The sequence below is a fragment of the Hypanus sabinus genome, chromosome 8, assembly GCF_030144855.1.
Source record: "Hypanus sabinus isolate sHypSab1 chromosome 8, sHypSab1.hap1, whole genome shotgun sequence".
In the NCBI taxonomy this organism is placed as follows: domain Eukaryota; kingdom Metazoa; phylum Chordata; class Chondrichthyes; order Myliobatiformes; family Dasyatidae; genus Hypanus; species Hypanus sabinus.
In genome coordinates, this window is record NC_082713.1 from 160,182,823 (window position 1) to 160,196,564 (window position 13,742).

The 13,742-nt window shown below is 39.5% G+C and overlaps 1 protein-coding gene across 1 annotated transcript in view; it reads right to left on the reverse strand.

Moving 5' to 3' along the window:
- Positions 1 to 13,742, reverse strand: part of LOC132398658 (TBC1 domain family member 30-like) — a 70,162-nt gene that overhangs the window by 55,316 nt on the left and 1,104 nt on the right. The window contains exon 2 of the mRNA XM_059978383.1: positions 12,663 to 12,827. Coding sequence (XP_059834366.1) covers positions 12,663 to 12,827 — 165 coding nt within the window. The remainder of the gene's footprint in view (positions 1 to 12,662; positions 12,828 to 13,742) is intronic.

Genomic DNA, 13,742 nt, shown 5'->3' on the forward strand with positions numbered 1-13,742 from the left:
GTGAGAGGGGGGCAGAAAGAGAAGAATCGTGGTTGGGAAAAGGAGAAGGAACAGGAGGCACCAGAGAGGCATTCTGTAATGATCAAGAAACCAGTTGTTTGGAATCAAATGACCTTGCCTGGTGTCTCATGCTGAGTGTGTCTGCACCTGCACAACCTCCTACCCCACCATCCTTCTCTGCCACCTGCCCCACATCCCTCCCGTGGCACTCCACCCTCACAATCCCCAACATTCCTTGCTCCCGCCAGATTTACAAATTCAGTCTCCACTCCACATTGACAAACCAGTACCCTAGCTGTATATATGTGCTTAAGACTTTGCGCAATAAATGCATGTATACTATTATATTTATACTATACATTATATGTAATACAATAATTATATATGATGTATAGTATAAGAAACTTGAAAAAGGGTCACAATTGCACCAAAATGCCAAGGACTTTTGTTAATAAATCACATTCCCCAACAATTTTACATCAAATTCTTTCTCACTGAGAGATTCAGAGTTGTGATCGTATTATAAATCATACTACTGGTGTCTTTCCAATTGCAAAGATGTTATTAATTTTGTACATATGGGATAATGATACAGATAATGCAGTCAGATGAACAACGGAACCAATTAGCATTTCAAAGGCATCTTTAAGATAGGAATACGTCTACTGAGGAATTCAGGCCACAGGAAGTGATGGCACAAGCCTGAAAAGTTTATTCAAGGAGGCTGGCGTGAATTGGACATTGAGAGACATGGAAAGTAAAAGAATCTCAGAGAGCCTGTGGAGTGGAACGTGAACCCAGGGGTTTCTGAGTGAGAGGTGAGAATGCGGTCAGCTGGACTTCAGCTCAGAGTGCCCCTTCAGCATAGGAAGACACTTCTGATGCCAGAGCGATGTGGGTGTGAAACAGTACAGGGTTGGTCCATGCACAGGTACAACAATAGTTGCTGTAAACTGAGATTGGACATCATGTACTGCAGAGGTATTGAAGCGCTGAATTACAGGGTGGTGCAGAGCAAACGCTGAGTGCGGCCTTCCTACTTAAAGAACTAATTTCCGTTGCCAAGTGGGGAACAATGCTACAATGTTCCATCACTTGGTCACAGGTTCAGTATTCATTTCTCTGTGCCCCACATCTAAATTTTAAATACTGAAAAGCCTAGGTAGAATGGACATGGAAAGGACCTTTCCTATATCAGGGGAGTCTAGGAACAGAGGGCACAGCCTCAGAATGCAAGAACATTCCTTCAGAAAAGAGAAGAGGAATAATTTCTTTCAACAAAGGATGATGAATCTGTGGAATTCTTTGCCGAGACTGCTGTGAAGGCAAAGTCGTTATGAATATTTAAAGTGGAAGTTGATAGTTTTTTGATTAGTTAGGATGCCAAAGCTCATAGAAGGAAGGCAGTAGAATGGAGTTTGAGAGGGATAGTAAATCAGCCTTGATGAAATGACAGAGAAACTAGATGGGCTGAATGGCCCTTTTCTACTCCTATGTCTTAAGGTCTTATCTGAGTCTTATGGGTTTTCAAAGGTTGCCTCTTCAGCACTGTTTATAATGCCTAATTATAAGATTAAAGAGATTTCTTTAAGGTTCTCTGATTATTTCAGAATACTTCTTTCCTCCTGTTTCCATAGTGACATCCTTTATTAACCCTTCATGTTAAATTTGGTTTACACTTAATCTACTGTCAGCACAAGTGAATTTGAACTATCAAACTGCTACCTGTACTGTAGATTCAAAAACACAAGATTCTGAATTATAATCCAATTTGATCATCAGTGGTAGCATATCATGACTGAGAAAATAATGCTACATTGGTATTACCCATGAATTTTCCTTAAAGACAAAATGATATGCTTCAAATTTGGATCATTAATTAACTACTTATTTGGGAATGAAAAGTAATTGACTCCTTTTTTGGGTGGTTTCCTCATCTGGTGGTACATTCTATTTATCAATCCAAGCAAATCCAGGACTTCCCTGATGACAATATTGTTGAATTCCCAAAATCAATTGAGCCTGAATTAAATTCCGCTTGCTATTCTTTTGCCCTCTTTCCCATTTGATCTAGATTCTGTTGTAACCCTATTGCTCAATGCCTAACCAAGATATAAACAGATTTAAACCTAGATTCTCTTCAATCAAAAAGGCAGATAATCCTTTTTGCGGCGTACGGGGAACATCTAAGCCCGACAGAATCATAGTTCCCCGGTTCAAAAAGCACTGGCTTCTTCTAGAGTTTCAATGGCTATTTCAAAGTATCCAGGGTTTTTCCTTCCTCCTCCGTGAAAAAACACACAGTGACCTGGAGAATCATCTGCACAGAGAGGTGTTAAGTTGATGATGTGATGGCTGGGTTCTGCAGAATCCTACTGCCGAAGGGGTTGTGTGCAATAGCACAGGCCTTGAATACCAAACGTGCTCCAAGGTGTAAATTGGTTTATCATTGTCACATGGACCAAGGTGCAACGAAGATCTTGCCAGATCATTTCATCTTCTCAGTAGATTGAATCAGTACCAAAGAGCAATATCAGAATGCAGAATAAAGTGTTGCTTTTGCAGAGAAAGTGAAATGCAGGTAGATGATCAGATGCAAGTCTGCAGTGATGCAGACTGTGAGGTTACGAGCCCATCTTATTTTTCAAGGGGACTGTTTGAGAGCCTTAAGACAGCAGGTTAGAAGCGGTCCTTGTGTCTGGTGGTACATGCTTTCAGGCTTTTATATCTTCTGCCTGATTGGTGGGGGAGGGGGTGATAGGAGATTGTTCCCCCATTCTGAACCTACTTCCACCCAGGTACAACAGGTACACAGTCACAGAATTATGCTGCCTAGAAAAAGGGTCTTCAGCCCAATTCTTCCCTGCTGAACAAGCTTGTCTTATTTGACATCCCATCCTGATGAAGGGTCTCAGCCTGAGCCATCAACAGTTCATTCTTCTCCGTAGATGCCACCTGACCTGCTGAGTTCCTCCAGCATTTTCTGTGTTTTTCCTTGGCCCATTTCCTTCTAAACCTTTCCTATCAATTTATCTTTGGATGTTGGGGTGAAGATATGTAGCTACCAAAGGAGGTGTAAGGTGCTCCTTCCCTCCACTAGCCTTCAGGTCACCATTGGGCAAGGTGTAGCACCTGCTTAGTCCCCTCACCCTTCTCCCGGATCAGGGTCATGTGAAGCCATGGAGCATGTGACGGATGGCCTAATGAGCAGTTGATGCATACCACAAGTCTTGGTTATGCAACCTCTGACGCCAGGCAGACAGACACTCTCTGAAGAGTATTGATAATGGCTGGGGTGACCTGTCTTGTAAAGACACTGCCCTGAAGGAGACAATGGCAAAACATTTCTGTAGACAAATTTGCCAAGAACAATCATGGTCATGGACCATGATTGCCTACGTAATACGATATGGCGCATGATGATGCTGATCCATTTAACTGCCCACATTGTAAATGTTGTAAGTGTTCCTGCCTCAGCCACTTCCTTTGGCAGTTTATTCCATACACTGATCCTCCGTTGATAAACTTGCCACTCAGGTCTCCTTTTAAATCTTACCCTCTCATTTTATACCCATTCGCTTTAGTTCTAGGTGAGAAAAAAAGACTGACCATACACCCATCATGATTTTATAATTCTCTATAAGGCTACTCCTTAGTCTTCTTGACTCCAGGGCAAAGAGTTTCAGCCTAAACACTCCCTCCTTATAAATAAACCCCCTCCAGTCTTGGCAAAATTCATGAGAATCTTTCCTGCATTTTCATTCACCTAATCACATTCCTCTATAGCAAGAATTCCCACGCTGGGGTCCACAGACCCCTCAGTTAACGGTTGGAAACCCCTGTTCTATTGCACAGCGACCAGAACTGCTCACAATATTCCGAATGCATTCACCAACGTCTTGCACAACGGTACCATAACATCCTATCTCTTGTACTCAATGCTCTGAGCACCCTACATAATTGTGTGAAAACTTTCAGGGAACTGCAGTACGTGCTGGTGCTCTATTCTAAAACCTTCACAGAAATCCACTATTTACTGTGCTTGCTTACCTTCCCAAACCATTCAACTCTGAATTAAATTCCATTTGCTATTTCTTTGCCCTCTTTGCCAGTTGATCTAGATTCTGTTGCAACCCTAGACACTGTCCATCACATCACCAATTTTGGTTTCAATCCTGCAAACCTACTAATCATGCTGATAGATCCCCGCTTTCAGTATCTCCTCGTGTAACTTTTTAATTAGAGACTGTAAGGTCTGCTCAGCCAAGTTCTCCTAGTATCACTGAAGGAGATCTCAAATTAATTGTGAAGACCTGCTTCTGCATGAGTTGCCGCCTATGTTGGATGTCAATGTGTAAGTCAGGTCACCTCAGTGCTTGGATGTCTCATACATAGAGTCCAGAAACAATGCTATGAACAAAGCAATAAGTAGACAATCACATTCAGTAAGAGGTTTTCTAATTTTACTGCATTGTGCATGTCAACATTAACCTGCTAGACAATTTGTAGGCTGGCATCTGTTTGGCCCTTTTTCCACACCTTCATTACTCAAAATGAAATGGCCAATCCCAATTCTGTAAACAGACTAACCTCCAATTTTGCTACAAACACATAAACCTTCTTGAAAACTTGTTCCTGCATTTATTTACAAACCTGAGATGGCTTTCTCTTTATGAGTACTCTATGTAACAATACATACAACAAATCACCTGTGAACCAATATTCTAATAAAATTAACTTCTTTAAAAATGATCAACATTTTACAATTTCATAGACTTTTTCATAATGAAACACATGACAAAAACAGATGAAACTCATACAACAGTAAATATTGAACATCATCTGCAATGCATTAGAAAATTAACACAAATTATGGAAATGTTCAGACCATGTCAAAGTGTATTGTATTTTGCAGTTATTGACATGAAAAGCAATAAAGTGCTTAAGTTATTTGACATATTCTTGGAAAGCATGCATTAACTTCATCCCCATTTGTTCTTTGTTGAAACAGGTTTTATAATTATAAAACAGAAATGAAAATGTCTGAAAACATTAACTGACTTTAAAACAATGTAAATTGATTATTTTTCTCATTTTGCATACTGGATATTGTCTGCTGTCATTATAAATCTTTATATCAAAAATGTGTCTCAATTAAAATCTAATGACATTAAAGCTTCAAATGAAAATTACTTGTCACTTGTTACTAATAAAGGTTAGATATGTGATTTCACTGGCCTAAATACAAATTGCATTAAACTATTTAGTGAGAGAGTTATATATTTCACCTTGACTTCCGATCATTGTCTCTGGCGGGGTGGAGGGGTGGTGTATGACAGTATTCTCCACTGTTTCCCATTTTGTAGATCAGTATTTCTAGGGCTGATGCTGCTGATGAATATATCTCGTTATTGGTCTCAGGCATGTTGAAGGTTGCAATTGTGAGTAGGTTTCATTGGCTGCTTCAAGCATGCTGCCTGATGGAATTTTAACTCTAAGTCTGGGGAAGCTAGTTTGCTGATTGACAAAGCCGTGATCTGACTGCAACAGCCAGCAAAGATATGCCCCCAGCAGAGTTTTGAACTTGCATTTTGCATGCACAAGGTTATTACCTTTGTGCCATCTGTGAGCTATGGAGATGGAGTTTGAGCTCGTGTTCCCTGATCAGCTCAGTTCTGTGGTGATGTTGCTGTGGTGCATCATGACTGCATGTCCTCCAATTCAAGATGTGATAGCAATCCTCTGTCGACAATGTTTAACCAATTGGTAACCAGTTGTTTTTGGTGAATGTGGACAACGGTCTTCATTGTTGTCAGAGTCCGCACAAGCTCTGGGTGTATCCTCTTTCATGAGGGTTACTGTTGAAGTAGCATTCCATTAATTCTGTGCTTTCCAGTCTCGTCCACTTATGGTTTGTTAGAGGACATCAGAGGTGGGTGACATAAGAAAGCCCTACCAATGGCTGGAAATGACAGGGCAGAGGGACAGCACAGAGATGCTGCTCATGACTGCACAAGAACAGGCGCTGAGTACAGGAGCAATAGAAGCAGGGGTCTATCACACCAGACAAGACCCAAGATGCAGACTGTGCAAGGAAACCACTGAAACTATCCAGCACGTACCAGCAGGGTGCAAGATGCAGGCAGCGACAGCATATACTGAAAAGCACCATCAGGTTGCGGGAATCTCCACTCACCCAAGTCCAAATGGGAAACACCCGAGAAGGTAGTGGAGAAGGACAGCGCTAAGATCCTGTGGGAGTTCCAAATACAGACTGATGAGCAGGTACTGGCCAACCAACCAGACATAATAATACTAGACAAGGAAGAGAAGAAGACAATAGTAATAGATGTGGCAATCCCAAATGACAGCAACATCAGGAAGAAAGAATATGAGAAGCTAGAGAAATACCAGGACTTGAAAGAGCAGATAGAAAGGGTGTGGAAGGTTAAACCAAGAGTAATCCCAGATATTTCATTTCACTGACCTAAAGACATTTGCTGATTTCATCCACATTCTCACAAAACTCACATGATTGCTATTAATCACAGATGGTGGCAAAACTCATTTAGCTCACCAATGTCCTTGAGGGACAGAACTTTGCAGCCTGTGTTTCACTGTGCCCTCTGTGTGATTTCACACCTATAATCATACAATCAGCTGAGACTCCTATACCTCCTTCCTATTGGCAGCAATGAGAAGAGAGCATGACCTGGGAGATGGGGGGGTCTCCTGATGATGGATGCTGCTTTCCTGTGACAGTGTTTCATGTAGATGTCCTTAATGGAGGGGAGGCCTTTACCTGTAATCCATTACATTTTGTAGGATTTTCCATTCAAGGCCATTGACGTTTCCTTACCAGACTGTGATGCAGCCAGTCAATATACTCTTCACCACATATCTATAGAGATTTATTAAGTTATACATGTCAAGCCAAATCTCTGCAAACTCATAAGGAAGTAGAGATGTTGCCATGTTCTCCTTGTAAGTGCACTGCCAGGATAAGTCCTCTGAAATAATAACACTGAGGAAATTAAAGTTGCTGACCCTCTCTGCCACTGATCCTCTGATGTGGACTGGCTCATGGACCTCTGGTTTCCTTCTCCTTAAGTCAATAATCAGCTCTTTGGTCTTGCTGACGTTGAGCAAGAGGTTGGTGTTGTGACACCACTCAAGTCAGATTTTCAATCTCCCTCCTGTATGCCAATTCATCACCACCTTTGATTCGGCCAAGGACAGTGGCATTGTTGGCAAATTTGAATATGACATTGGAGCTGTGCTTAGCTACACAGTCATAAGTGTAAAGCGAGTAGAGCAGGGATCTAAGCACACAGCCTTGTGGTGCACTTGTGCAGATGGAGATCACAGAGGAGGTGTTGTTGGCAATCTGAACTGACTGGGGTCTGGAAGTGAGGAAATCAAGGATCCAATTGCACAAGGAGTCATTGAGGTCAAGATCTTGGAGCTTATCAATTAATTTTGACAGGAAGATGGTATTGAATGCTGAGTTGTCGATCAGAGCATCTGATGTATGCATCTTTACTGTCTAGATGTTCCGGTGTTGAGAAAAGAGCTAAAGAAATTGCATCTGCTGTCGACCTGCTGCTCTGTTAGACAAACTGGAGCAGATCCAGGTCACTTCTCAGGCAGGAATTGATATGCTTCGCAATCAACCTCTCAAGACACCATTGATATAAGTACTACTAGACAATCATTTTCAAGGCACGTCTCCACATTCTTTTTAGGCCCCAGTAGGGATAGCTTTCTGGGTATCAATATCTGGACCTCATGTGACTTTCTTGGTGACCAGACTTGAATGCCTCTGATCTGGTCTTCAGCAGATTGCAGATTTCATGGCTCAGCCTCAAACATCAGGCTCTAGAACCAAACTCAATTTCACTTGCCCCATCATTGAAGTGTTCCCTCAACCTATGGACTCGCTTTCAAGGACTCTTTATCTCATGTTCTTGATATTTATTGCTTATTTATTTATTATCATTTCTGTCTTGTGGTATTGCATAGTTGGTCTTGTGCACACTGGTTGAACACCCAAGTGGCGTGGTCTTTCATTGATTCTGTTGTGGTAATTGTTCTATGGATTTATTGTATTTGCCGACAAGAAAATGAATGTCAGGGTTGTATGTGGTGACATATATGTACTTTGATAATAAATTTACTTAGAACTTCTTTATGAAATCATTCAGCAGACTCATTTGTATATAAATTGTGACAGGGATCTCATAATATGAATAAAACTATATCACTCTGATCAGGAAGTCATTGAGTGTAATTGCAGGCTGACCAATTGCTGACAGTACAAAAACTCTGGATGGATATAAAATGGGTGTTTATTTTGTCATCACCTATTTCACAAAGTCAGCCACTGCCTTCTGCCTTCTGACATAAAGCCAAATTAGGATTTTGTTTACTAATACACCTTAGAACCCATATGCCACTTTTAGACAACCCCTAATAATAATTTATTACTTCAACAACAGAATTTATCACATAATTATTTGCCATAATTTAACAAATCTGGTTAGGAATAATTGGAAAAAATCTTTGTATCCCTCTTATTTCTTCACATCTAAAAATCTGGATGTTTGGCAAATGCAAAGTTATGGAGTCAGTATTTTTTATTATTTTTCAGGTGTAGTTATTATGTTTCAAAGACCCCTTGTCATCTGCTCAATTCCAGTCCTTTTCTTTCAATCATGATGTGCTGGTAAGAATTTTTTTTCAATCAAGAACCTGCTCAAATCAAGTCAACTACAATACTACCCCTCAACAGCATCTGTAACTGTGTGAAGACAGTCAGAATAGTATATTTAGTTCAAACCAATGATTATAGTAAGTCAAACATTAATAGTTATTTTCAATATCCTGATTCATACTAAATACTTTATCAAAACATATGTTTAAAATGTTTAAGTTGAAACTTGATGCATGGAAAATACAAAAATTTTGTTTAATACTTGCACGTTACTAATTAGATACTAAATGGTTTTCATTGAGGTAAACACATTTTAGCAAGTAGATTCCTAAGTCCTCCTTGTACTACTGGCGTTATACTTTGATATTCCTTCCTCACACCAGGAAGTAAAAGTAATTAACTTCTGCCGAACCAATTGTAACCAATTGAATGTGTTTATTTAGACAAGTACAATTTACTCAAATCGAATAAAAAAGTATTAGATGAGTTGTAAGAAAATATTCTATAAAATAAAATGCAGATCAGATAATACCTCCTTGTCAATACAGAACAAAGCTTACTTTATGTTCATTGGGAACCAACAGTGATACTAAAAAAAAATCTGATAAGGTTGACTCCACCTATTCCAGTCTGGTGACTATACTTGAGTACTTACATAGCTGGCTTTCTGCTTTTAACACCATGAATAACTGAACATTTTTTCCCTTAAAGAGATAGGCACTGGAATCTGTGAAAACACTTTATTACTATTTGTAGTGTATTTTTAATTAAATGATATATCATAGCAGCAATTTTTCTCATGAAACAAGTCATTAAATAATCTATCTCGTGTGTCCAAGCATGATTATGCAACATGCCTTGCATATTTTGACCAGGAGGACCCAGTTACAATATACAGTATGTGTCATAATAAGGAATGACAGTAGAACATCATAAGACCCAGAAAGAAGCACAAGAGTTTAAAGCAATTAAAGGTCTCAAGTCTACATGTAAAGCATTCAAGGAACTAACTTGATGCATGAAGCAGGTTTCATTTAAAGTGCTGTTTGGTAATATTTGTTCATGCTGAAATATGCAAGCAATCCCTTATTAAGTATTTGTTTCTCAAGTACTTAAAAGTATCTACACACACGGTAGTGTAGTGGTTAGCACATCGTTTTATAGTACAGATGACCCAGGTTCAATTCCCGCCACTGTCTGTAGGGAGCTTGTACGTTCTCGTGACCGCATTGTTTCCTCTGGGTGCTCCGGTTTCATCCCACAGTCCAAAGCCGTGCTGGTTGGTAGGTTAATTGATCATTGTAAATTGTCCTGTGACTAGGCTAGGGTTAGATTGCTGGATGACATGAACTGAAAGGCCTATTCTGTACTGTACCTCAATAAGTAAATAAATAAATACCATATTGGTGCACCACGGCAGGACAGTGGTTAGCGCAATGCTCAGAGCTCAGAGGATTGGAGCTCTGAGTTCAATCCTGGCATCTGTAAGAAGTCTCTGAATGTCCTCCTCGTGGAACGCGTGGGTTTTCTCCAGACGCTCTGGTTTCCTTCCACGGTCCAATGTGCCGGCTGGTGGGTTAACTGGTCATTGTAAATTGTCCCATGATTAGGGTTAAATTGGGCTGCCAGGGGGTTGCCGGGCAGTGGGGGTTGAAGAGCAGAAAGGGCCTATTCTGTGCTGTATCACTAAGCAAATATTCAGCAGGATAGCGTGTAAGATTAATAAGCAAGCATATTAATACATGCACATAAACTAAAAACCATTCAATACCAAGACTAAAGTAATCAACTAACAGTAGGCCATAAAGAGAATCAGACCAGCATGCTTTTAGTGTGAATGCAACATAAATCCATTATATTTACCTTATCACAGAGCACAGCCATGCTGCGTGTTGACAAAACAGACAATTAAATATTAACTTACGACATACTTCCTACATGTATTTCCCAACCTAAAACATGATATGTACACTTCACATTATTTTGAATCACTATTTCTACCAAGTATTATCTTGAATCAGTGTGAAGCTTCTGATGCTTTATTGTTTATGATGAATGAATATGAGACATCAATAGTCTTTTTAAGTTTGATACAGCTGGTATTTATTTTAAACCATTAATTCTTAAGTCCACATCCTTGTCGTGGTTTGGAGGCTTGCATGCCTCAATGACCCAGACAGCTAAGTTGGCTGGAGTCAGGACTTTGTGCTTTGGCTCTTGGTAGGGCCACTCATGCCAAACAGGTCAAAGGGTTAGGGTTAGTTTAAGAGTGTTAAAGTTTAAGGTTAGTTTAAGAATGTTCCACCTGGAGTGAACTCCAGGTTCTGGGGTTCAGCTCAAGGCTAACAACCCTGACTGGGAAAACAAATTTGTTACAGAAACAGCCATGAAGAATCCTTCTATACAACCGTGGAGGACCTTCATTGTTGCCCTAAATGCCGGTGGCATAATGGGCAGTAAGTAAAGAAGTATTCTTAAGTACCTTATCAAAACATTACTTTCTTCTTTATAAGGGTTTATCAGTATTTAATCTTCCAGTCTCAATTGCTGCTTGGTAATTCAGTATTATTTCAGCTTGCTCTGGTTTCTTAAAACTAGCCTGCTTCTGTTTCATGAACGGTCATATGTGTTAGGACAACAGATGTTAGAAGACTGAATTTAGTAATATAGTGACTGAGTGCAGAATATATTAAAACTGAGGTGTTTTGCAAAAAAATCTAAGACTGATAACCATGTATTTGATACAGATAACAATTTGAAGATTTTTCACTCCTCAAAGTTTAGGCTAGAGACTTAAAATTTTTCAAATTATTCATTGTTCAACAAGATAGAATGCTGGCTTATAAAAGTATTGAAAGTAAGATACTACAGATATACTTTGGAAAAGGTAATAGTCCAATCTGGAACTGAATAGTCTACCTCTGCTTATATTTCATTGATTCTGATGTAATTAACCATTTCCCCGGAATCCCTTGCCTCATGTTTTAAAGTTCAAAGTACAATCAGAGTAGGAGTAGAGTGCTATAGCTAGAAGAAATGACTCAACACCACAATTAAATGACAGGGTTAATCTAATTTAATCTAACCCTCTCCTTTCCCTCTATAGAAATATCGAGGTATAGCAATTTCTACCTGGATATTTCTGTAGAGGGAAAGGAGAAGGTTTAAATTCTTTCAGCAATTCTGCTGCTGAAGGAGATCACCAGGTTTCTTAACACTCATTTGACAGCAAAGTTTTATGTTCCCTATTTGTTGCTACAAATTGTAATGCTTTCAAAAATTCTTATGTTAGTGTAAGCAACATAAGAGAGGCTTCAAAATGAACACTTCTTGAACGTAACACATTGAAAGGCACTTGATTGAATTGAGTTCAGAAAGCACAAGTACTTAAGATTGTTCAAAGTTGGTGCTGAAAAGTGCAATTGCCAAGCACTCTTCCCATTTGTGACACTTCCATTTTATTGCAGTAAAAATGCTAAGTCGGGGTGGATTTGATTCTCCCCCACCCCCACCACATAATTGTTGGTACTAATGCACTACCGGTTAATTTTCTGGTCCATTTAATAAAGGTTACATCTTAAATAAATACACACCACATATATCCCTAGAATTTTAAATTATCAAAAGACAAACATGATCTTTATGTTTTTAAATTTAAGCATTCATTAAAAACACTTTTGACCAATTTATTCAACCTGGATCCAGTCTGTAGATGGATTACACAAAGCCATATAATGTTGGGGTAACATCCTGACCCTACATGCAATAGTAAATGGAAAAGCCAATGTCAAACTAAGCACATATTTGCCTTCTTAGCAAATGATGCCAGTCCAAGAACAACTATATCATGTACAGAGTTTAAAACCCAGATGATAAGGTGCTCTATAATGCAAATATTATAACATACAAAAAGAGGCAATAAAAGGTGCCTTACTTCAAACATACTTACGCCTTTTCTGTGAAACTGCTTGCAAACATGCTGTCACAATATCACTGTTTTTTTGCAGTTTATGTGAAAGGGTGTCCTTTCTCCTTAGCTGACGGACCAGCTTGGCAGACTGCACCGCAATTCTGTACTTTAGCTCTTCTACAATTCGTTTCAGTTCTTCTAAATCTGTTAACAGAAATAGGCATTATAATATGGAACAGCAATGGCACTAAATTTAAGTGCTGCTACGCATGAAACCATGATAAATAATATAGAATTCTACTTAAAAATAATTATGTACGGTTGGAATTTTGGATTCCATTAATGTTCTTGTGCGCACTTCATTTCAATACTTTCTGCTATATCTAATAAATAGATCCTCCTTTCAAGTCATCAAATATCCCCCACTTCATTGTGGTAGCCTCCATCCACACGACTGGAATGTTGAAGGAAAAAGAGTTGCATTTAAATAGCAACTTCCAAATTGCTTTCAGGAGACCCAAAGCATTTTTCAGGCAGCAGGGGAGATGGTCTTGATGAATAATGAAGTGGAATAAGCACAGAATTCTGGACAAATTCAGCAAGTCAGGCCGCAGGCTATGGGGAGGAATGAACAGTTGACATTTTGGAACGGTACGTTCTTGAGGGCTCGGGAGAGTGCCAAACAGTCTGAAATGTAATATTTCATTGTTTTATAAAGTAGAAAGATGCAGCAAGTGAAAAATCCAGTTGAGCAGAGTTTACAACTTATGGGTTTGAGCTGTGGAGTTCCTACATCCTCTCAGAATCAGTCAGGTTTAATTACTGCTCAGACCACTCACTTTCTCACGCCTGGTTCCTCCTTGTGGTCACTTATCGAAGATCGAAGGCGCTGTATATTGAGTTCAGCGTCGATCCGTGATATTTCATTACATTAAAATCACTTTTCGTTCAGTTCCTGACCCCGGAATGCTCGACCGGCCGCGCATGTGCAATTTACGGCAGAGGAACTTGCTAACGCAGGCAAGTCGTCCTCAGTGTTTGCTCGTCACTTGTAGTGAAAATCAAATTAATGCAAACTTTGTAGTTAGTATTTTCGGCTACAATGAGCTTCGGTGACCC